The 23781-nt window shown below is 39.6% G+C and overlaps 3 protein-coding genes across 9 annotated transcripts in view; 2 read left to right on the top strand and 1 right to left on the bottom strand.

Annotated features, from left to right (window-relative positions):
* Positions 1-834: 834 nt before the first annotated feature.
* ca8 (carbonic anhydrase VIII) lies at positions 835-7043 on the bottom strand. Of its 2 annotated transcripts, XR_009717539.1 has the most exons (9): positions 6710-7042; positions 5015-5206; positions 4821-4945; positions 4246-4341; positions 3962-4024; positions 3681-3729; positions 3453-3565; positions 2189-2380; positions 835-1292 (listed from the first exon to the last, which is right to left on the bottom strand). XR_009717539.1 is itself a non-coding variant. In XM_061294724.1 (8 exons), the coding sequence occupies exons 1-8, from the start codon at positions 6780-6782 to the stop codon at positions 2246-2248; spliced, it is 846 nt and encodes a 281-aa protein (XP_061150708.1). In that variant the 5' UTR covers positions 6783-7043; the 3' UTR covers positions 2188-2245. The 2 variants fall into 2 exon arrangements, 1 of the variants encoding a protein (XP_061150708.1); XM_061294724.1 differs by lacking the exon at positions 835-1292 and having other exon boundaries at positions 2188-2380; positions 6710-7043.
* Positions 7044-8462: 1419 nt separating this feature from the next.
* rab2a (RAB2A, member RAS oncogene family) lies at positions 8463-19658 on the top strand. Its single transcript, XM_061295940.1, has 8 exons — positions 8463-8671; positions 11588-11659; positions 12052-12119; positions 13526-13608; positions 13925-14017; positions 14593-14704; positions 16483-16551; positions 18533-19658. Exons 1-8 carry the CDS (start codon positions 8626-8628, stop codon positions 18626-18628), a joined length of 639 nt encoding a protein of 212 aa, XP_061151924.1. The 5' UTR covers positions 8463-8625; the 3' UTR covers positions 18629-19658.
* Positions 19659-21797: 2139 nt separating this feature from the next.
* Positions 21798-23781, top strand: part of chd7 (chromodomain helicase DNA binding protein 7) — a 43727-nt gene continuing 41743 nt past the window's right edge. For 3 of the 6 annotated variants that reach the window (XM_061295938.1, XM_061295937.1, XM_061295934.1), the window contains exon 1: positions 21798-22016. Coding sequence is in view for 1 of the 6 variants with exons in the window: in XM_061295939.1 (XP_061151923.1) it covers positions 22014-22016 (3 nt within the window). In the remaining 5 variants the exon portion in view is untranslated. Of the gene's footprint in view, positions 22192-22276; positions 23401-23781 lie in introns of those variants that run through there. The other 3 variants (XM_061295936.1, XM_061295939.1, XM_061295935.1) reach the window with 3 other exon arrangements.

The raw sequence follows: 23781 nt of genomic DNA, 5'->3' as shown, positions 1-23781 counted from the left end.
GGAGATGAAAAACAAGAAATCAAGGCAAGAATATTTTCTTCGTTCTGGGTATTTTTTTTCTTTTCTTCCCACAGCAGAGCTTAGAATTGTTAAAGCTTTTCTTTCAGGTCATCACAGAGCTCTCTACTGGCCATCTAGAGATAATGTCACTTTCTGCAAAAAACAAACATTCATTTTCTCTACTGCTTATCCTGTCCAGGGTCGCTTGGGGCTGGAGTTCCCAACAGACTCCCATATGTTGTTTCCTCATATATATTTTGTTCAGGAGGTTGTCAGAGTGATTGAAGGAGCGGCCCCTAGATGTAAGTGTTTCTTTTTAACAGCAGGTGGCAGCAAAATGTGTCTTTTCAAATAACAGATTTTGTTGTGCACATGATCACCACTAGGTGTCAGAAATGACTCTTTCAAAATAATTGTACTATATGCTTGTCTCTAACCAGTGTATGCAAAAGCATCAATAGAGGGAATATGCTATAGAAAATTATGAGAGAAAATATAAGTGTAGTTTATGAAGTTTGTTTACTACAAATTAAATAAGTCAACCACTATTTACGTATACTGGAGTCCAGACTCCAGAGTGTTGAAAAAAAAAACAATAAATGTTATTCTTGGGGGTTAGGGTTAATTCATACATTACACGGGCACCTCATCAAACACAAACATCTCTCCATCCGGCTGTCCCACCACCACTGCCTTGACATTTTCACCCAGCAAACAAGTATGTGTCAGTTGACAAAAGGGCAAACGCTAATCAGTGCATACAAAAAAGCAACTTGGGGTAGAGGCGGTTATTATGCGAGGTGCAGAACAGCTCATTCACTAGACACAAACAGGTAGGCAATAACAAATTATTTATTCAACTTGATGGGTTGGCTAGAACTCAAAAGACCCAACAATTTGTGTACAAACATTTAAAAAGTATGATTTTCTTTTAAGATAGTGGGTGAGTTACTTGTCATTATATTACATTAGTTTTAGTTCAAAATATTAACACACTAGCCTTAGCGGAAACTATTTACTATATACCACACAGACATTATCTTTATGACATTCATATTATTGAGGAATTTCAAATATTTAAGATACAACATATTGTCATATGCAAATGAGCTGCCTCATCTTTTTAAAGATCTCTACTCTGTTTATGTGAACATATGATGACACATTACAGGGGGGGGTGAGTACTTTCGAAACTGGGTCTACCGTATGTATTTCTGTACTCTATGGTCAAACTTCTTCAGCTCTCTCCTTCCCTTCTGTTCTTGCTGTTCTTCACATTGTCTCATTTTTCCCTGTTGCCCAAAAAACAAAATAATTAAAATATGCATCAGACTTGGAAAGTAAAAAGTGAAACCAGATGTGAAATGAAGCATATAAAAAGAGGGAACACTGGAAACATCTATTGCTCCTGTGGTTCTGGTACTTCAATTATAGTGATGGCAGATTTAAATTTAAAGGGTACTGCAGTATTTCAAAAGCTAGTTGGACAGTAATATGCTTTGGTGGTGAAAAAACAATAATCTGAGAAAAGTGTTCAATCATGCAACATTTGTATAAGTGGATTTGAATACTTTTGTATACTTTACAATGAAGCAATATTATCCCCTATGGGTTGATGTTTATGCAATACAGTAATGTAAAAGTAGACAAAAGTTCCCTTTAAAGTAACATGTCTCTTTCTGACCCCTCTCTCCCCTTTACCTCCTATTTGTACAAACTCTTGACAGGTGCAGTTGTTCTACTGCAACCAGATCAGTATCCACTTACAGTAAAAACAACAACGTTCTCTGTTTTCCTCCACCTTTTCCCTTACCTCACACGGTTTTCCATCTATTTGGTATTTCCACTTTACACTGCAGAAGCCTACAAGCTTTTCCTCCAAATCATCTCACTTCAATTTAGGTCGTTCTGCATATACGTTTCTTACCATAGACACATAGCACATTTTTGGATTATGAATTAGCACTAAAGAATTACTGCGCTTCGGAGTTACTCTGCATTCAGTAACTCTCCGTACCCCCAAGGATTGTATATAGGCTAGTGCCAGATTAGTAAGTGAACTGGGCTAGATCTTTTGGGACTTGATCCATTATAATGTAGTCCCAGAGGAATAGGTAGCTCAGGGAGAAAATTCCAACATTTATCAAAAGATTGTACAAATAAAAAGACTCAAATATTTGTTACCTACCATGTTTGTGTTTGAAGGTCTTTTTTTTTTTTTTAAGTTTGCAGAGCAAAATGCAAATCACTGGAATGCCGCCCTAACAATTCGATCACTCAGTGGTTGGGTTGGGCGGAAATTGTCCCCCAATATCCCATCATTCCCCTCTGGCAGTTCTGCGCCTTTTATATGTGAACGAAGCCTCCGAAACTCTTCAATCTGCAGAGACAGAAATGGAAAAAATTACATGAGGGGGACGAATCAAATTGTAGGTTACTGCCTGATGGAATCAAATGCTGGGTCAGTATGAAATTCCAGTTAAAATGGTCAAATCACACCTCTATAATAATAAAATAAGTATCGAAACAAAGAATTGTCAATACTTGACAGAATGAGAAGGTGCCAACATTCTGGCCTATGTAAGAACATAACACAATGTTTATTTGACTTCACAAAGAGCATGACCTTCCTCACTCCAAATATTTGCAGTACGCCCGGAATCTCCTCAGGCTGTCGTTACTGCCGCGAAGTGTTTATGTACAAATGTAAGAGAAACTGTGAGAAAATAAGAGGACCCATGCAAACTGCGTACAGTGCACGGCACGCTGATTTAAAGATGAGCATGGGAACGTAATGTGACCTGAACGCAGCAGGCACGCCATTTGTACAGAAATTGAAGAGAAATTGTATTTGTTCACATCTTCGTAAGGAAAGTAAGCTGAACCGAGCAGATTTGAAATGTGAAGAAAAAGCTCCAAACAGCGACACTGGCAAAAAGTAACACTTCTGGCAACACATGCATTTTACCTGTACGGCATTGCATCCGACTCCCATATAATGGATGGGGGGGAAAAAAATCTCTAAGCAAACACTTTTGGTTCACAAGTGAATTTATGGCCTCTATAAATATAGTTAGCGTCTATAGCAACTAATATATGTGAACTGCGCGCACACACACACATTTTTTTGTTTTAGGCCCACGCACTTAAAAACTATAAATACTAGACTATAAATAGTAGATGGATGTTTGTATCGTTTGTCATAGAGTCTCTACTCTAGAATAGCTGGAAATGTTTAAATCATTTAATAGAAAACTGCTGAACATAAAGTAGACATCAAAATAGATCAGTAAATTTGAAATAATAATTAACATCTTGTCATGATAGTTTTTAAGGAATGATTCACTTTACCTTGTAATAAACAAACAATCAAATAAATAGTATATATATATAATAATAATATGATATTATAATATGATATAATATAATTTAATATAATATATAACATTTACCTGTAATTGTGATATGGTAAGTGGGTAGCGATAGAGAATCCATATTACATTTTCACTACAAGGTGGTGTTGTCAGAGATCCTGTATACACCCAGTAGTCTCTCAATAATGGATCTGAGGGCAAATGAAAAAATTATATTCACATAAAAGTCTTAATAAGTGAAGGTTGGGGTAATCTACATGCTAAATATGAGTTACTGAGTCACATGGCTTTGTATATTTATCTTACCAGGCAGCAAAGTGTTTGGATTAAAGCAGGGTATTATCTTGCTCTTCCCCTAATGAAGAAAAAAAATCCAGTAAATCCATAATTAGCATCACAAAATAATTATGTCTATTTGAAGAGCTCTTTTCAAAACTGGAGTGAAGTCATGGTTGTAAAACAAGCAAGTGTGGTTAAATATTTGTAACAATCATTAGAACGGTTTTATAGGGTTTTGGAAAAGAGCTTCCGATTGTTTCTTTATCTGTTCCAACATGCTGCTATGACCCTTTTTGTGTTAGTCTTACCTTGTACTGCAGGTCCTGTAGAACTTCTGTGATGGCTTTCAGACCCAGATGCTCTTTGCCAATCTGTTGGCACAATTTTGATTTGAGAAGTCAACAGAGAAAACGATTGTAAAACGATTCCCGCTAATCACAAAGTGAAAACATTTTCTCTTCCTCGGGTAAGCAAAACTTAAACAATCGAAGGAAGGGGAAAAACACGACATTATAAAATAAAATACCGCCCCCCCCCCTCTTAGAGTTAATAGAACGGATTGTGTTTTGAATGACTTTTATGTTTTGCTCACCTGCACGAAAAGAGCAATAATGAGAACTCCGTTCTTCTTCCCCAGAGCATCCTCCAGAGAGTTGAACAGTGTGCTGTTCCAGTGAATCAAATGAAGCTTCAAAGAGAAACAATAGAACGCAAGCTGAATTTGAAAGGTCATTGTCATCAGCAGGTGTGCAGAGCAATAGTTGGGCGCCATCAGCTGGTGATGACAAAAGACTCTTATTCAAGAACAGTTGGACACAAAAACCTAACATGGAAAAAAAGGCACATAGAGAAAACTAAGTCTACCCAAAACGGAATCATGAACTCAGCAACACAAGTTTTGATAAGAACAGTGACTTGAAAAAGCCCGTCATGGAAAGCACCACTTAAAAGTTGCAGTAATGGCACACTTCCATTAAACAGCTTGAATGGTTTCATTGTTTCTCTTTTCCTCTCTCACTTTGCCATACAGCCTTTCTACTCTTCCAAAGTTACCCTTTTCTCAGCCAGATGGAAAGTGCTTTTCTTTTTTTTATAATAGATTTTCCAACAAAGTAAGCTACTAAAATCAAAACACTTATAATACTCGTAATTTCATGATGGTGATACCTCCATAGGAAAAGCCTTAAAGTTGACTGTGTGTTCTGATCCTCTCTGATTCTCTTTGCCCCAGTGGAATCGGACCTCGTGAAGCTCATACTCGTGATCGCTCGGTAATGGACCGCCGCTGACCACTAAACACAGTACATCGTTAGCAAATACGTATCAGGGAAGTATCTTTGTGTGTGTGTGTTTGCATATACCTGACTTTGACTTGAGAAGGATACGTACAGTGTGTCCATCATTTATAACTTCACAGTCACGACACACCACGTAGTTTGGTGACAGGCGGACATCCAGGAGGGATGGGTCATATTGAGCCTCCCTGGAGTTCAAGTTGATGGGAGACTGGTACTCACCATTGGCTGTTGGGTAATGGAGTCCCCACTCTACACCTATACACCGTGGCATATATGCATGCACGGGAAAAAAAACAATTTAGCCGGCTCATTATTAAAAAAAAAAAATCTGCCCTATGTTGAGATGATGTTAAGAAATCTGACATCCCAAAAAGCTTTGCTTAAGTCTGTTTCTCAAAACATTTTGTCTTAAAGAAAAAAAAACAAGGTGGAGGCAGAAGCTACAAAACACAATACACACGCCTGTTTGGAAAACACGCGGACACTAACAGTGCTCGCTTTAAAATTCGAAGGAACGATATCCGATGGAAACAAAAGAAATCTCACACTTTTAATTTAGACACTTTCAACAAACAGACATGCAAGCCCATTTTTTGTCACAACTACTGTAGTCAAACAAAATCATTGTAGAGAGATTATTATTATTATTCGGTATATGGAGGTCCAATTTTGCTTTCCATAAATATCACCATCCACCAAATACTGTACTGGAAGTAAAACACTTGGCCTCTTAACATGTGTAAAACCGAAAGTGACCCCGAACACATTTGTTGTTTTTGTAAGAGTCCAGATTTCCCGTATATTGCAAAAGCATGAATGCCCCACTGACACTACGCCTTTTGGCCGCAACCACAGGCAGTGAGTGAATGTGAAAAGTAAGGGGCGCCTTCACATTCCCTCTTTCCTCAGCAACTAAGCTCTTGACAACTTATTCAACGTTTGAGCTATTTCTTTATAGCCATTTAAAAAGGCTGCACAAACTTTTTTTGGGGCTTTGCTTGGGAAGGCACAGCAACTGTTCATTCTGTTTTTTTTCGTGTAACATTACAGCAGTGGCTATTTTGTTGTTTTGATGAATCCATACGTTTTCAGATTTGAAATGATGCATGAACAATAGACAAGATTGCCTTTTACCTTTTTTGAGTCAGTTGTGTGTTTATCAACAATGTTTCAAAAATCCTGGGTCACAACAATGGTCGAAAAAAAACCAACATTTGAACAAGGGTGTGTACTCCACTGCATCTCCCTGAAGGCTAAGTTTTGTTTGCTTGGAAATGCAGCTGTTTGTTAAAGCAAATATTCAAACAAATACTACTAAGAACAAACTTTATAGCTGGCTTGGTCACTGATATGAAATAATAATAAGAAATCCTGGCAGCAAAATATACTCTAGTTTTGTAAAAAAAAAAAGTGTGTTAGTAACAGATAGAAAATTCTTCAAAATTTGAAATCGAGTCAACTTTTGTTAGTGAGCCAACCATGCACATTATTACTGTAACAATGCTGTGGAAACCACATATTAATATCTATATTTCATCGTCAATTATACTTACAGTGAGTTTTACAGATTAAGCACCCAGTCCTCAGTAAAGGTTGCAAGCAAAGGGACAGAGTGAGACAAAAATATTCACTCATCTTATTGGCAAGTTGCAATTTACAGAATTAGGCTAAACAAAAATTGTTCAAATATTATATATATGTAATATGATCAAATATGAATATACTAATTCTCCCTTCACATAATAAAGAGTAGCTCACCTTCTTCATAGCCCCAGTCCTGGTCCTTTTTCCTTGGATTATTAGTCGATTCCTCATTCACTTTGTCAGCCATGCTGTTTGGCAGTCTGCTCACAGTGGATGGAAACCAGTCTGTACTTCCACTTCACTGTCACACTGTTCACTTACGAGATGGATTTCCAACTGGCCCTTTTTCCCTGTCTCAATCTAAATCGTATTCTTTTCTCTCTTTATTTAAACGTTACTATACTCTTGTCGCTGTGCTTCACCAAGTTCCAAGTTTCTGCCTAATGTATGTTGAGCTGTCGTCCTCTGCATTTTTCTTGACTCTGTACGCTCCTCCCCCCTCTGTGTTGCTCTGCTGTCATCCCCCTCTCCCTTCTTCCTTTCTGTCTTTCTCTGCAGGTGCACACATTCACTTTGGCTTCCCTCCAACAGATATTTCATTCCTTTCACAACTCGCGTTTTCTTTACAGAACCGTTAACTTCATATAATAAATCTATAAACTACTGTGTTTGTATTATATTGCTTTTGTTTCTCTGTACCGTGTGTGTGTGTGCTTGTGGGTGCGTGCGTGTGTGTGTGTGTTGGTAAGCTGGTTAGAAGGTCATGTTGGTATGTTTCTTTTGGAGGCCATAGAAAGACACTCCCTTGAGCAAAAAGACAAACGTGGCTGAGAAAACAGAACTGCAGGCAAAAGAAAACACAGGGTCAAATTGTTGTCATTTGGCGCTGATGCCATTGCGACTATTTATTGTAGTACTTTAGAATTAAATCAAGCAATTTGAGATGAGCGACTCGCTCCTACCCCAGTTGTTCCACTCCTATAGTATATTTGTCTTTTTTTTTTTTTTACTACAGATCCTCCAGGACACTGATGTTAATTGCCCTAGATTCTTTATAAAGACATTGACTTTGGGATGCAGACGAAATCTCTTGTTTCCAACTTGTGGATGTGAAAGCAGGGCTAGCTTCTCTCTGTGATATCTGATTTTGCTAAAGTCATGAGATCAGACACGTGGTTACATAACTTCAGAAACCGTCCGTCCGTCCATCCATCCACTTTCCATGACCTTTGTCATTAGGGTCAAGCAAGGCAGCCTATCCAGTTGACTTTGCAGGAGAGGCAGGGTACTTTTAAGGAAGTCTGAATGAGAAAGAGGTGGACTCCATCCAAAAATCAATTTATAGACTTAACTCCCTCTACAGTTTATTATACTTACTGATTTTACAGGATGGCAACAATTTCCCACCTCCTCCAACGTGACACTTTACTCCTCTCTACAGGCAAAGATAAGTCACTACACTTCATCTGAAGCAGCAAATTGTTTGTGTGGGTGTTATACTGTTGTCATAATTATGAGGGGGGAAAAAAGCGCACCAGAATTTTTCATAAAATCTTATGTGCAGCAGTGGTCAAAAGTTTGGGCAGGTTATAGGCAGTGACGTTGATTTTATATTTCAGCTTCAATGCTTCAAATTTGAAAAATACTAATAATTATATAACTTAGAATAATCATCGTCGTCATCATTGTCACGATGATAATCATCGTCATCCTCATGACATCATATTATATAATATTACCTTCTATAATATTTCCTTCTCATACTTTATAGCCTCTCACGCCCCTAAATTAGTAAAGATCAAAAGTACACTATGTACGTACAAAAACAGACTAAGCTACATTGCTGTCTAAAAGCTTGAGTAAATTTAAAACACGACACTCGGTGTAGTTTCCGAGGACACGTGAAGTACACATTGTGTAGCGTGGCGAGGGCGGACCTAGTGACGTAGAGCTGAGGCTCTGGCTGTTTATTGTTCCTTCTCCGGCGCCGACACAGAAAAACAGGTTGACAACCAGCATTTCAACGCAGTTTACAGTCGGCTTTACGAAGGTGTGATAGTCTGGACAACTAACTGCGCAAATTGGGGGCCATGGCATACGCTTACCTCTTCAAATACATCATCATCGGAGACACAGGTAGGTCGCGACATGCGAGACTTGATATTAGCATGCAGCTAGCGGTTAGCATGTTGCTAGCGGTCCATTTCCGCAGTGTTGGATGTCCAATGACGTGGTAAAAGTAGAGACGCAGAGGTGGGATGACAGTTCCCGTGCTTTGCTCTTATCGCATCCTTACAAGAGTGTTTGTAAAACAGTTATGCTCATCAAGTGTCCACACGTCATGTAAAACTATGTCGATGAAAAAAAAAAATCTAGCTGTAGCTGTTTACATTAGCCGAAACAATACGGGCCTCTGGTCCAATTGCGTCCAGGGTGGGGGTGTTAGCTGTAGCCAGCTAGCTCCGTTGAACTGTCGAGCCAACGTTTTGGAGTTAAACCAAATGTTACGCAAGCGACTATCGCATATCAGTAAACATGCATGGGTAACATTAGTAATATAGTGCAATCGAAATAGAAATTTCGATGACAAAATGCCAGCGGGCAGCAAGCCAGTTCGGAAAGCTACGCCTCAAATATTCCCTGAAATGGCGTAGATCGTTTGTTTTTCATAATCACGTTTATTGATTGAGTGCAGGCGACTCGATGCTGTTTATTTTCTTTAAATAGAGCTTCTCCTTGTCCACTCTTTTGCATGTGTACTACGTGGTTGAACTGATTTATCTTTTCATCTGCCCTCATGAGAGGCCGAGCCAGTTCGCTTCGATTGTGGAAGCTGGTGTATTTCTCCTGTCTCAATATTAGGAGTAATCAACATTTTACAAATACAACTGATTGCTTATTACGAATTAAAATAGGTCAGTCGAATTAACAACTATTTTGATAAACTGTTTAGAGCCACTGTTTATCCTAATGGTCCAACTTTTTCAGCCTCACAAAACTAAATATTTTGATTGCTTCATTTTGTCATGGTAAATAAATTAGCTTTGTGTTGAATGAAAATCAGACTTTTGGAAATTACCTGCGTTTACTTTGAGAGCAGTGATCAAAGTCATTTTGCTCTGTTTTCTCACATGTTACTGACCAAACCAGACCGAGTCATAATCAATTTTTTAGGAAAAAGTAATGGTTAGTTGACTCTCACATATTACAAAGTAATAGTGTTTGCCTTCATAGTGTAAACAACCTGTGACTGAGATGTAGTTGAACCTGAATATATTGAATAATTTACAAAGAATAAATAATGGATAGTGACAGCCTAAATGTTCTGTGTAGTGTCATTAAGAGCCTACTTGGCTGCGACACACCTTTGAGATGTTAAATCAGGCTAAATTAGTACGATGTCTGAAGAACACCATGATGTCACAACATTAGATTAAATCCATATGAGTATTGCTGTACCAAAACTACCACATGGCAAAGTAGGGGTCATCGGTTTTTCGATGGGGGATCAGGTCCCACAACAACCAATTTGTATGCAAATTGGAATGAGAATATAATCCAGCAGTAAAGTTATAATCACAGTCAGTAAATATTTAGGTAAAAAAAACTTTACTAGGCCATAAATGCAGAACAATCAGATAAATTGTGAAGGTTTGTTTGTTTTGCTGGAACGTCTTAAAAAAATGTTTTTTCAAATTACAAACTTTCAGTATCCTCTACATGGCCAATAAAATATAAATAACCATAAAAAGTGTCTCTTCTTAGACAGCAGGGGCTAGTTTGTAATGAGTTTGAGTCCCACCGCAAGCTGGAACGCCCCATAAGCAGTAGTAGAATTATAATCACACCCCCTCCATAAAAACAGTCCAGTGTTCTATTTTTAATAAATCATGTCATTCCTCAGCACTGTTCACCCAAGCATCGCGTGTTCAAAGTTTACGACATATCAATTGACTGACATTGGTTGACATCGTATAGATAGTAATCGTATAGATATCTATGTTGTAAAATAAAAATGAGATCATCGTTATCTGCGTACATTGTTGTATGTTAGGGTAGATAAAAGGGAAGGAAAAAAAAGGGCAATTTGATTTTTGACGGTTTTACAAGGGGTATAATCAGCCCATTAATTGGTTGGTCCCGAATCAGAGGAAAAAGCTGGTAATCTACATAGTTGGAAAGCAGTCAACATAAACTAGTTTTCAGAGTGAATAATGGAGACGCAACTGAGAATTGGTGTAATGGTGCATGAACATCAACTGTGATATTCACTAAGTAGAGAAGCTTGATTATCCAGTCTGTTTTGCCAATAGGAAAGCTGTTTGTTATGTGATTAAAGGTTTAGTCAAATTAAAATTAAATTTAATCAAATTTAAAAAAAAATACAATTATACACATTACAGTGCAGCACACCGTCACCCACATATATTTAAGTCTGTTGACATTTTATTAATAGAGACGCAATACACAGATGACAATGTCAGGGGGATTGAGTAAATCATTTTGATGCTATGTGAATTGCATGGAAGAGCGAATAAAGCAGCCACTTATTGCACGACTGTCCCCCATACTCTTTGACTTGTGAGTGTGTGGATGAGGTGCTTCCAGAAACTTTTCCCCTTTCCAAATCAAAAACAATCCTAGCGATCCGTAACACTGTAATAAGGCAGTCATAAAACCCGACTTATTATTATTAAACGCCTTTAAATTAATCACGGAAATGCATCAAATCACTAGCGCTAAGGTTTACACGCTATTCATTTGGCTTCGGACGGTCCTTATATCATCCATTTAAAATGGTACTTAAAAACTTATTTATGACAAAGAAAATTGGGGTACATGACCAAACTATTAGTCAGTAAGTCATGTAGAATCAAAGAGAGTAAATTGAGATTTAGGTGTTATATTTTTGTATAAATATTACCCATTGAGGTAATTTACCATTCTCTCTTTTATTTTTCCTCTCTCTCTCTCTTTTTTTTATTTATTTCAAAGCTGTGATGTCATTGTATAGTATTTGATAACAGTGATTATCTCTGTGTGTCTTTTCAGGTGTCGGAAAGTCATGTCTATTACTACAGTTCACAGACAAGAGGTTTCAGCCTGTTCACGACCTTACCATTGGTGAGATTCTCTGCTTTTGTACATTCTGTAGTTTCCAATAAAGTTAAGCAGTAAAGAATAGAGATTGATAGATGCAAACACGCGCAGTGCTAGTATATTAAGCTTATATTTTTCATAACAATTTGTAGGACATTAATAGTTCACTCTATGTTCCTGAATTATTCTGAGATATCCTTAACACGATCAGTGTCTACACATAAGTGTTAACATCATTAAAGTCAATTTGAGCAAATTGGGCGTTTCCGAACCATCAAAATGGTTGCCTTTTGCATTAATCCGTAGCCCCAAAAAATCCAATAATTTGATAATCACCGACTTAATTAACCGTTGCTCCTAAACTCAAGATGTCAGAGAGCATTTCTGAACTATCTCACGCTCTCTCCTAAATGCAGGGGTGGAGTTTGGAGCGAGGATGATCACTATAGATGGCAAACAGATTAAACTGCAGATCTGGGATACGGTAAAGTATATCTATTTTTTTTATCAATGTGTGCATTCACATGAATTATCGTAATTTTTTATACACGAAAAATTGAGTGTTTTGATCCTGTTTATTTAAAAAGTATACACTTGATTAAGTGTTGAGTTTGCAGGTTGCACTTGTAATGGAAAATTAATAAGCCATTAGGAATACTACTGCGTTGCTCTTAGTTATTAAGAACATACTTATTACTGTTGTTTACACTGCTGTGCAATTAATTAACTTATTTAGCTACTCCAGTGGATAAAGTATTCTGGAAACACTTTGATACATTATTAATACCTTTAGTAATAAACCAAACCACGATTGTATGGTGTGTTTTATTAAATGCGCAATCTGACCAGTAGGGTGCGCCAGAGCTCCATTGCAAATGTTTTAAAGAAGCAGCCAAGCAGTGGTTGTCAGCCATGATGACACACATCAGGCTGCTGCAAGCCAACCTGAAGCCAAGTTGAAACTTGTCACCTGTCCATGTTTTCTGTAGTTTATAAGACAAACAAACTGCTGTTTGTATCTGGACATGATATATCACCAGTGTTTGTTCATCAGGCTACTTACAGGCTGCAAGTATGAATGTATATACTGCAAAGCTACAAATCTGGGTTGAGTTCGCTGGATAGATGGGTTTTGGGTGACTCGTTAGTTCTCTGACTCAGTGACTGATTGCCTCACCCCACCCCACGGCAAGACAGGCTGACAAAGTTGGATGACTGGGCGAGTGATTCACCCACAGCCTGCCTGTTGGGTTTAACAGCTGAGCTCTACGCAGTGCCGAACTGCAGCTGCTGGCACTGAGAGCATTTTGTTTGTGTGTGTGTGGCCCAGATGAGACACAGGCAACATTGTGACTGTACATTGAGCGGAGACAGGGCATGAATAGACATGGCTTGGGGCTCGGTAGGAACGTTTGCTAATGGGGAGAGAATGAAATGATGAGTGATGTAAGGAAGAGACAGTGAAGGTGACAATGAAAGGGGAATATTAGACGGCGGTGTAAATGAACAAGATGGCCTGCTGGCCTGTCCTTTAAAGGTTACATCCGTACTAGTTAGTGGGAATTTTCTCATTGTTTTTGTATGGACAAAAGTGAGTTATGACGCAGGCTTGAAGAAACAGAAAGAAATTGTGAAAGATAAGCGGGAGCAAGTAAGAGAGAACTCCATTGTATCCAGTTACAAATACTTCTCTGTCTTGTCTTCTCCACAACTGGACAAAATCCTGGAACTGGAATCTGGTTGGCGAATCAGGACTGGACAATCTAGTTGGTTATAGGGAATTTAAATCTAAATCACCAAAAGAGAAAACCAAACGATCGGCCTTTGTCTACACCCAGTTTAATTATTAAGAGTTCAGTTTCTCCTGAATATATGTATGTTTCTGTCTAGGCTGGTCAAGAGTCGTTCCGGTCCATCACCAGGTCTTATTACAGAGGAGCAGCAGGAGCACTGCTGGTCTATGACATCACAAGGTAACAGCCAATCACAGACTCCATGCTCTATTAGGGTTCAGTTTGTATTCAGTGTGTTTGATTAAAATAATAACTATTTTGGAGTTTTTATGCCCATCAGCCAATTTTTTTTCTTTGCAAAATGTTGTTTGCTTGCTTGTTTAAGTACTGGCCTACTTCCGTGGGAGTATTTAGTGCCCCTTAAAATAGAATTTGTATTAATTCGAGAAGGAAACTCAAGGTTTTTGAACAAATCTCTTGATGTACTCATTTATGCTGGGTACAGTAGCTATGACTGTCATGTTGTGATCAAGTCGTGGTCCACATTTTATTTCAGGAGGGACACTTTTAACCACTTGACGACCTGGTTAGAGGATGCTCGCCAACATTCCAACTCCAATATGGTCATCATGCTCATTGGCAACAAGAGGTTTGTTTTGGATTGAGATAGACCGCATGTTTGAAAGATTTTCCCATCAATCCTATAAGGGATTGCTTCGAAGGTTCGTCAACTAGATTTAGCTTCTGAGCCAGACTAAAAATAGCATGGACCTTTTAAGATTAAAAAAAAAAAAAGAAAAGTCATGAGGTACTTGCTTTCATAAGACTATTGACTCACTTTGTACCTGATCTTAAGTAATGTGTTTTGCAAGATAGATGCCTGTCAAGGGACAGCTTGTCAGTATAATTGCAGACAACAATGCTGTTGCGCTTTGCTTGATATGCGTTCTCGTTACATCAAAATAGGGAAGTTGCACCAAACCTCAGCTTGTCACCGTACAAATGCTGTTTTTTTTATGTTCCAATTTTGTCAATGTCGAACTCTTGTGGTCCTTGTTAGATGGACTCAAGATCGAAAGAAATATGTAACTTGATAAAGATGAATACATTGCACACCTCAAGACAAAGAAAAAAAATCTGTAATGATACGTTCAATTGTTAACCGACTGGTTGCTTCCTCATTTCAAACGATTTCTTACACCATTCCACGTTTGTGCCTTTCAGTGACCTAGAGTCACGGAGAGAGGTAAAGAAAGAGGAAGGGGAAGCATTTGCCAGAGAACACGGCCTCATATTTATGGAGACCTCAGCCAAGACGGCCTCAAACGTAGAGGAGGTAACAACACACTCTCTCACGCAACAAACTGTCCTTTAACTTGTTATGCAACCAAAATCTCCTCCTGCCTTACACAATACAAACCTCCTGACATCCCTAAAAAATTGATAGCATTATTTTACAGACTATTTTCAACCCACAAGCCCTTTTTACAAAAACACCAGATATTTATAAAATTTTAATATATGGGAACTCCGGAGCTATACATGAATCATCCCCACGCAAATCAAAATGATTTACATCGATGTGAAATATCAAGATGTTAGCACTGCTCTGCCTTCTAGACACACCTCTGGTGTTAGTGTCTAATGAATGCACAATGTTGTCTTCTGAGACCTTTTTCTCACTTACCCAATCACATAAATAATCCCATCCTACACTCCATAGCATGCCACCCCCAGGCGTGTGTGTGTGTGTGTTTACATTGATTTTTTTTTTTTCCCTTGCACCCCATTTTCTTTCCTATCACACACACACACACACACATACACACGCTTTCGAGAGCTCTCAGGGGTTAAAATGAGAAGAGGGTGTGCACACGCGCCTTGTGTGTGCGGTATGATTAATTTGTCTCATTAGTGTCCTCTGAATCCTCCTGATACCGCTCCTCTTCTCGGCTCCCTTCATCTGCACTCGCTCCATCCCTCCTCATCCACCGACGTCCATCGTTTCCTCTTTAAACCCCCCCCCCCTACCCCTTGCTTCCTCGAGCTACCCGGGTTTTTCTTTTTTCTTTCTCGTCATCCGGCAGCCACCCCCTGCCCCCTCTGTCCTTCCCACCATTCATGTCTTGGTCTCCTTCAACCCTTCCCCTCCTCCCTCGTCGCCGTCAACCCTTTTCTCCAGCAGTATATCAGCCAGTTAAAGTTCATACATATTCATAGCCTTCGCCCCGCCTCCTCTGCCCAACACCCAACAGCCAATCTGTGTCGAGGGTTGACATCAGGCTCTGTGGGTGGACACTGGGTTGATGGAAGGAGACATTTCTGTAAGCATCCTCTCCTCATCTTTGTCCATTTTCCCATTCCTTATGATCCTGTCTTCTGCCCTTTTTACTTCTGCTCTTCCTTTTTGACATTGTCAAGTCTTCTCATCTTTCGCTACTATCCTCCTCAAATTTCTTTTCCGCCTCCCTTGCCCATCTTTACAATGTATCTGAATTAAAGTCATGGGACTCAAGGCAAGTAAAGAGGACAAAAGTGAACAGGAGTGCACCAGAGAACATCCCCTGAGTACGTTGGTCTATTTTTACAGGGTGCCAGACGAAGAAGATAAAAAAAAAAAAAACGTGGCTTTTGGCTGTTTAATTCGTATTCCACAAACAAAACATTTATCAGAACACTGTGTTCCGACTAGTTGGGCTGCACAAAACTAAGAAAGTGTTGCTTATAATTAGTTGGGAGCACTGACATTTTTGGAGAAATTGAAAGATGGTGTGGCAAGTACTGATTTTAACATCAATGCAACATAATAATAATATAAACCCTAATAATTTTAAAATCGTAAAATAAAATAAATCATAATAATTTTAAAACCTGTTTTTCATTACAACTGTTGTTCCCCTGAAATCCAAATTCTTCCTTTTTCCTAAAATATATAATATAAATATATATATAAAATATATAAATATGGGTTTTTTAAAAAATATTTTTTCATCATGCACGGTCCGTCAAGAAACATCTCTGGTCTTGTTTTGTGTTGTTGGGTTGTGACCCACCCAGCGTTTCTTAAAATATTCAAACAATAAGGCTGTAGTGAATCTTCTGTCTCCATTTCAGGCTTTCATCAACACAGCCAAGGAGATTTATGAGAAGATCCAAGAGGGTGTTTTTGATATCAACAATGAGGTAAGAGACTTGACAGGTCACTTTTTTTTTCGTCATTGTCACTTTCCCTTCCATCCAAGGCGTTCTCTTGCCAAACTAAACTCCCGACATTCTGCCGCTTTTCCGTTTTACCCGCTTAATTCTTGAGATTTCCTCTCTCTCTCTTTCTCGCAGCAGTTTGCCAGCTCATAAATTCCTCACACTCCAACAATGTCACAGTCATTTAGAAGAAGACAAACATTCATCCAGTCAGCTACAGGCCAGTTCACCATCATCTAGTCAAACAGATGGTAATCTTTGTTGTGGAACAGTTGCCCAGACAGGAATGTTGGTACTATGTGTAATCGGGGGAAATCTGACATTTTTTTGCAAAGGTACGCTGTCAACACTTTTTATGTTTCAAGAGGCAGTAAAACTTCTACTTTTACTCAAACCTTTCTTATTCTTATTATCATACTGCGTCCTTTTTTTTTTTGTCTTGACATTTTTGTCTGTTGCTTGCCAGTGCAATCACCGGAGCTAAAGATTACCTGTTGACAAAACAAAATGTCATATCCACACTGCTGAGATATATATATATTTTTTAATAAACAATTCTAATATGATCAGTCACTGAACGTAGTGAAATGCCCTAAGCCTGGGGTGTCAAACTCTTTTTTTTTTTTTCGGGGGCCGCATTGTAGTCATAGCTTCTTTCGGAAGGCCATTACGACTGTCAACCCAAATAAATGTACGACCACCTCATATAATATACAGTAAAAGCTACAAAACAAATAACTCATTTGCAAATCAGATGAGTAAAAACTGGTCAAATATTTAAAAAAAAAAAAAAAAAGATATTAAAAGAGAAGACAATTTGCAATTCTAGTAATGACACACGAATTTGATAAAATGATGTGGCGGGCCGTATCTGGCCCCCGGGCCTTGAGTTTGACTGTGCCCTAAACTGAACTTTTTTTCGTTGTTGTTTGGCAAGGACTTTATGGATCCTCATGTATGCGTACTGCTTCATGCTTTGAGCCGCATCGAATTCCCTCTTAACCGTGTACCTTACATAATGAGAATCATTCTCAGGCATTTGGCTCCGTGGACTTTCACAGACTGTACTTGCCAAAAATCCTTGCGAACATGCCCGTTAATATCGACGGAATGTGTTGCATCTAAACACAAAATCCGTGCCAGTGTGCGTCCATGTCCACATATCGTGGTCGAGCCAACCAGTAAGTCCGTGTTAGTCCGTTAGCCAGCCGTGAGTGGTTTTGCTCAAAACAGCAAGATGGAATGAAGGCAGGCCAGCCGGCCAAACCACATCAGCTGACTGACTGAGAGAGAGAGTAAGAGAGAGAGGGAGGAAGGGAAGCCCCACCAGAAATGTTGGCAGCCACTATGAGAAAACACTCACACACATGGCCTTAGCTCAATAAACGTGATTTAAAGGCATACGGTGTTTCCCAGCCGCACGTCTGCTACTGAACGTAGGAGGCTGAGTTACGCTATAAATGAAGGAGATAAATAAATACAGAAGGAGAGGGAGAGAGAGAGCTGGCCACACAGAGGAGAAGTCGGCACATTAATGGTAAGTGAAGGGGAGTGCGTGTGTGTGTGTGGGGGGGGGGTTCAATTGAACAGAAGAAAGCGAGACTTGAAAGTGATATGTCTCTCAGCCGTCCGCCCACCTGCCTCTCTCGCTCTCTCTTTCGCTCTCTCGAAGGTTGTCTTTTTTTATTCACGCCATTCATTTCTCATCGTATCTTTGAGAGCTTGTGTTTCCTCTGCAGCACCTGTTGCTCCTTCTATGCTGTGATCTTACGAGTCCCTGCAGTCACTATAAAAGCAATGACACATTTATTGGGCAGGTTTTTTTTTTTCTCCCTGTTTGTATTACAAGTCACTTTGTTCCTGCTATTCTATGGGGGGGGGGGGGGGGGTTGCACGGGTTATCATTCCATATGTTGTGAACGCTTATCGTGATGTCACTTTCATTCTCACTGTCTCCATTCAGGCTAATGGTATTAAGATCGGACCGCAACACCCTACCACCAACTCAACACTGCCCGGTAGCCAGGGAGGCCAACAGGCTGGAGGCGGCTGCTGCTGAAGGCCCCAAAACAAACCTCTTCATCCTCCTCCTTTAACCCCTGAATCCCCCCCCCCCACCCACTTGCGTTTCTGCAGAACTTTGCAGGCTCAGTAACAGTTTGTTAATCTGTCTCTCTCCATCCTGTCATCCATCCCCTTGCTTTCCTTCTGTCAGACCACCCCTTTTTTTTTTTTGCTAAAAATCATACCCGAGCGTCTCATGGCTTACAAGAATGGTGTCAGCTTTACCTCACTGAAATTCTAAACTTCACATTTTCCTTGGGAAGATGCATTGGTTTTAACTGGGTTTTTTTTTTTTAATTGACACCGAGAGGATGATGATAAGCTGTACTGGGGATGATGGTAGTGAATTTGTCCAGCCAGAGACATGCCTGTGGGTGGGGTGGGGGGGGATACACCATCTGACACTGACTGGATGGAATAATAAACCATGTGTTGCCTATATACTCACATCGCCACATGTTTTTAAAGAAAACGATGCAGCACATTGGTAGCAAGGCATGTTTGTACATGTAGGCCCTTGCGTGTATATGATATAGACATTCCAATGAAGTCAGTCTTTCAAGTCACTACCCTCTGCTCATAAAACTGCTCCCCTTCCTTTGTTTTGTCTTCATGTCAACTTGCAGGTGAAATGTATTTAATGAACACTAAATAATCATATGGCTGTTTTAAATCGTCCTGGAGAGAGAATAAAAGACCAAACTGTCGAGTGTGAGAATGAATCCTTTTGGAATGGTAGAAAAATGAGGAAAGTTAAAGAAATGTCAAGGGGGATGTTGAGAGCAGTGGCTGTCATAATGAAGTTGAGAATCAAACAAACAAACAAAAAAAAGGAATAATTGGAAACCTTTTGTTAACTGTATTTATCATTCGCTATTCTGTGTATATATGGCTGCTTAGATTTTTCTCTAGCTTCTTTGGCTGTTAAAAAGTGGAACTTTGGCAAGTTGCAGTCTTCACCGGGGCTTTAATATTTAAAAGAAATGTAAAAAAAAAAAAGAGAGACCTTTGTGGCGCTTCAACCATCCTCGTTTAAATCCAGTTGCTCACCAACCCTGTTGAAAAGGTTGCCGGTGCCCTTTTCTTTTAAATGACAAATGTGAATGATAACAGGCAGTTAACAAGATCACGTAGAGTCCCCCGGTGGAGAATCGACTCAAATGTCAAGGCATCTCCCTTTTAAGCAAGCTTTGAGTCCCACCATGAAATAGTTGCCAGATATATCACGTGTTGTTTAGAGCTAGATCAATGACTCCTGCTTTGCAATGTAACGGGCATCATTTTACTCTTTTGAGCATTGTTTACTTATTCCGTTCCCCTTGCATCCCTACTGCTCTTTCTCTGACTGTGTGGTAATTTATTTTTTATCGCCAAAACAGCATGTTTACCATCAGGATCAGCTGTCTGCCTTAACTCCACCCTCTTGTGAGATTTGGACAGTTGCTAAAATGAATTAGCTGCAAACAAACATGCTTTACCACAAACCTGTGAGATGTATTACATTAGACACACGTTGCGGGGTGTTTGATTTAAATCCTCATCAATAACTCCCCCCACATTCCCTGTGCGCACACACGTGCCCTCCACACAATATATAATGTAGAATCTTTTAAGGCCTGTAAAGATATGGGGAAGGATCTCTGTTGTTGTTTTTGTCATTTTAGATATATATCAGATATTAATCAAGTCAATTGAAGATTATTCTTTGTAAAGCAACATGTAGGACGTGTGCGCGCTTAAGCGCACGTGTGTGTCGACAAACTGCTCCACAGTGGTTACGGGGGGGAGGATCAAGCAAAACCTGATGCATCTATTTATCTATCTATGGATTGATCTATCTTACCTGTGTGTCCCCCCCCTCTCTCCCTTCCCCTCTCAATCTTCATTTTCCCCGCTTCTCCTCTTGCCCCCAAAAGTTATTTGTTGTGTTTGTTCTTTGGAAGAAAATAAAATGGAAAATGAAGAAAAAATAATGCTATCACAATAAACTGTAATAAAACATTATAAACGCAACATGTCACTTTTGTTTGTGAAGGTGGGAAAATATGGTGTTTAGTTTTTTTTTTTTTAACTGGGTCTTACTCGCTTTGTCATTGAAAATTGTACTGGTGTTTGCTTTTCTGTATTGTAAAGCAAATAACTGTTCTTTATATTGTATTTTGTGTCCTACGTTTGACTGGCAATTAGTCCACGTTGTTTCAGACTAATGATGACTAATATAAAAAAAGAAATGGAGATCTAGATGAGCACTTGATTGCGTTTCATGATACTCGTTTGAGGTTACTTTTTTATGACTTATTGTGTACATTACAGGGATGTTATTTTTTCGAACCTGATCAATCATGATGAAGTTAATCAAAGGTTGGATATGTCATTTTGGTCACCATGCTAAACCAATAGGGGGCAGCGTATTCCTATGAATTTATTATTTTTGTGGGATACAGATAGCACGTTCTAGTTCTAATCTGGTTTTGCCTGGCTGAGACGTGCAAGTTATTTATTTAAGAATACTATATATGTGGTTGTTAAGCTTTGTGAAAAACTATTCAACATGTTTGGCTAAAGATGCTATATAATGATAACCATTGACAAACAACCATTCACACCTATGGACGATTTAGAATCGTAGATTAAATTAATATGCATTTTTGGAATGTAGGAGGCAGTCTACAACACCCTGGATTGGTTGTCAATAATTACTTAAAAATTACATTTTAAAAGAATTATTAACAGTTAAAGTGAGTGAACCACTTCCCCCAATAAACATTTTTGTATAATTTAAAGACAAAATTAAGATCATAGACAGGTTGAATCAAAAATTGGTCAGTTAATTTGACCAATTGACCCAAGATTAAGTTTCATAATTTGACTGTGATGAATGAATGTTAATTTAATTTATACAGTGACGAAACTGTGATCCTAAAAACCTTTTGGCGCAAATTGGTTTTATTTTGTAAAGGTTTCTACATTCATTCACATGTTCCATTCAACACACAGTTCTCTTGGTGGTGGCTAATTGTTAACTTGGGGAGGGTGCAAGTGGCTTCAACCTTGTTTTTGTGCGTATAATTAAAATAAAACAACGTGCACGTATTTAGGTTTGCCACCACTGAACGAATCTCAGTGCGTCACACGGGCACGACGGGGTCAGTGACCGCGCACGCTGACTGTTTATCTGTATGAGAGATCCTCGGGAGCGCGCACCCCCCGGCCGAGGAAGGTGAGCGAGTGTCTGGAGGGGAGGACTCGGGAACGCGACCGACCAGCCGAGGGATCGATCGGATTAAACTCGATTTGAGTGAAATTAACACAAAGGAGAGAAGCGCATCGCGCACTTGTCGGCGAGGTCGCTGAAGCGAGACCCACCGGAGATACATTTCATGGTAAACATTCAAATTCAACTTTTTCCCCCCCCTCATTCTGTTTATTGAAAGCCAGAAAGGACCACGGTGATTTTTTTTCCGGAGATACTAACGCCACTAACGAGGAGTTGATTTGATTTTAAAAGAAAAAAAAAAAAGAAAAGAAAAAGGAGCCTGAAGTGACCAAGCTTGTTTGGTAAGATGATTTTAAATTCACACTTGTAATGAAAATATTTAGAGCATCATTGGGACTCAGTGTAGTAGATAATGTGAAACCAGTATTCGTGTATTAGGAGCGTTTTCATTTGGTGAATGGCAAGTTTTCGGTACTTTTGAACGCAATCTCACTCGCTGAGTGTGGGGAAGATTGATGTTGGATTCCGGGATAACTCGCGGGGAATTGTAGAATTCGGGCGACGAGTATATTCTCTCCCAGGGTTATTTCTCATCTAAAGTCATTGAAGGTCTGCGTATCAGCCATGCCGACATGCTAACAATAGCAAGTTTAGCTTTGGCACCCGCTAATCGCACACTCTCACACATACACACGCACACAAGCCACTTTCCGATAGTTACTTGGAAAGTGGAAAGCTTTTTTCGCCGGGACGCCACAGCGAACCGCTCTTGTTCTGTATCAGTTTTTCTCCGACTTATTGAGTTTTTTTCATTGTGAAAATTGTACTTGAGTTAGTAGAGAAGTGTGGGTGTTAGCATAGTTAGCTAATTGTGTTGAGCTTTAAGGAGACACGAGGTGGCTCGAGCGTAGAGGTGAGTCACTGGCCGACTGAATGAGCCAATCTCCCAGGGAGCTTCCCGGCGGACAAAACACCGCCGATAAATGCCAAACTGGCTTCCATTAACACATTTAAGTAAAGTTTGGCTCACACGAGTTCAATTTTCATCGAATTCACCTTTGCGTAAGATGGGGACATCGTGAAGTGCCCGTAGTGGTCGCTAGTTTTATTGGACGGTAGGGACAGAGGACAGGAGGGGGAATTGTGAGGCCAGGCGGTCATCTACATTAACCGCGTCGTTCGCGTTGTTTTCTCTCACGTTTGACCAATTTAAGCGGCGTTAATAATACGTGAAACATATAAACTAGTGTTGTTAGTCGTCAAAGTGCGCACTGAACAGTTTTTGTGCGTAAATAACCCCCCCAAATGGCGCTCACTCCTCTGTTGGGAACGACGTGCGATACGCCACTGATAGGCTAATTAGCCTCGCTAGCCGCTGGAGGTTAGCCCAGTGCTAGGACACACAAGTTCAGCTAGCGTGTTAGCCAGCCCTCATCTTCATTGTGTACTTATTAGCCCCCGAGCTAGTGACTAACCTGCTCGGGGCGGTTATCAGAGGATGCTTCGCTCTCGGCCGAGTAAAGTTAATCGAACCATCGCATTTACTTTGGGTAAGTTAAACGACCCACGTATTCCGATTTTAATGTTGCTTTTAGTTATTTGTCTGACGCGATGAACAACTTTTATTATGTTGTCAAATTCCACCCGTCGACCAAGTTTGGCGATCACTACAGTTGAGTTACACTTGTTACTCGACATGATCGGGAGTAAACTGCGGCTCCAAACACCTGCCGAACACCCCCAGTGCTCCTCGGCTGTTAGAGTAACTCTTTCGACTACTTTGCATTGGCACATTTTGTTCGGCAAGTTGGAGTAGCGTTGTTTTATTTCGAGTGCCGTTCGTGCTATCGTGCCCTCTTTTCCATTATGTTCTGTAATCGCTCAACTTGCGTAATGGTCACTCTGTGGCGCTCGCGTAACTTTGCCTCCGC

The sequence above is a fragment of the Syngnathus typhle genome, linkage group LG13 (genome assembly GCF_033458585.1).
Source record: "Syngnathus typhle isolate RoL2023-S1 ecotype Sweden linkage group LG13, RoL_Styp_1.0, whole genome shotgun sequence".
In the NCBI taxonomy this organism is placed as follows: domain Eukaryota; kingdom Metazoa; phylum Chordata; class Actinopteri; order Syngnathiformes; family Syngnathidae; genus Syngnathus; species Syngnathus typhle.
This window is presented reverse-complemented; position numbering and strand designations above follow the sequence as displayed.

Excerpts from the sequence above, each read along its gene's own strand:
- ca8 (XM_061294724.1), bottom strand. The coding sequence starts at position 6,782 with ATGGCTGACAAAGTGAATGAGGAATCGACTAATAATCCAAGGAAAAAG. Across the intron at positions 3,730-3,961 it reads TACAGGACCTGCAGTACAAG|GGGAAGAGCAAGATAATACC; the intron begins GTAAGACTAACA and ends TTTCTTCATTAG. Across the intron at positions 2,381-3,452 it reads TTACCATATCACAATTACAG|ATTGAAGAGTTTCGGAGGCT; the intron begins GTAAATGTTATA and ends CTGTCTCTGCAG.
- rab2a (XM_061295940.1), top strand. The coding sequence starts at position 8,626 with ATGGCATACGCTTACCTCTTCAAATACATCATCATCGGAGACACAG. Across the intron at positions 11,660-12,051 it reads TGTTCACGACCTTACCATTG|GGGTGGAGTTTGGAGCGAGG; the intron begins GTGAGATTCTCT and ends TCCTAAATGCAG. Across the intron at positions 14,018-14,592 it reads ATGCTCATTGGCAACAAGAG|TGACCTAGAGTCACGGAGAG; the intron begins GTTTGTTTTGGA and ends TGTGCCTTTCAG.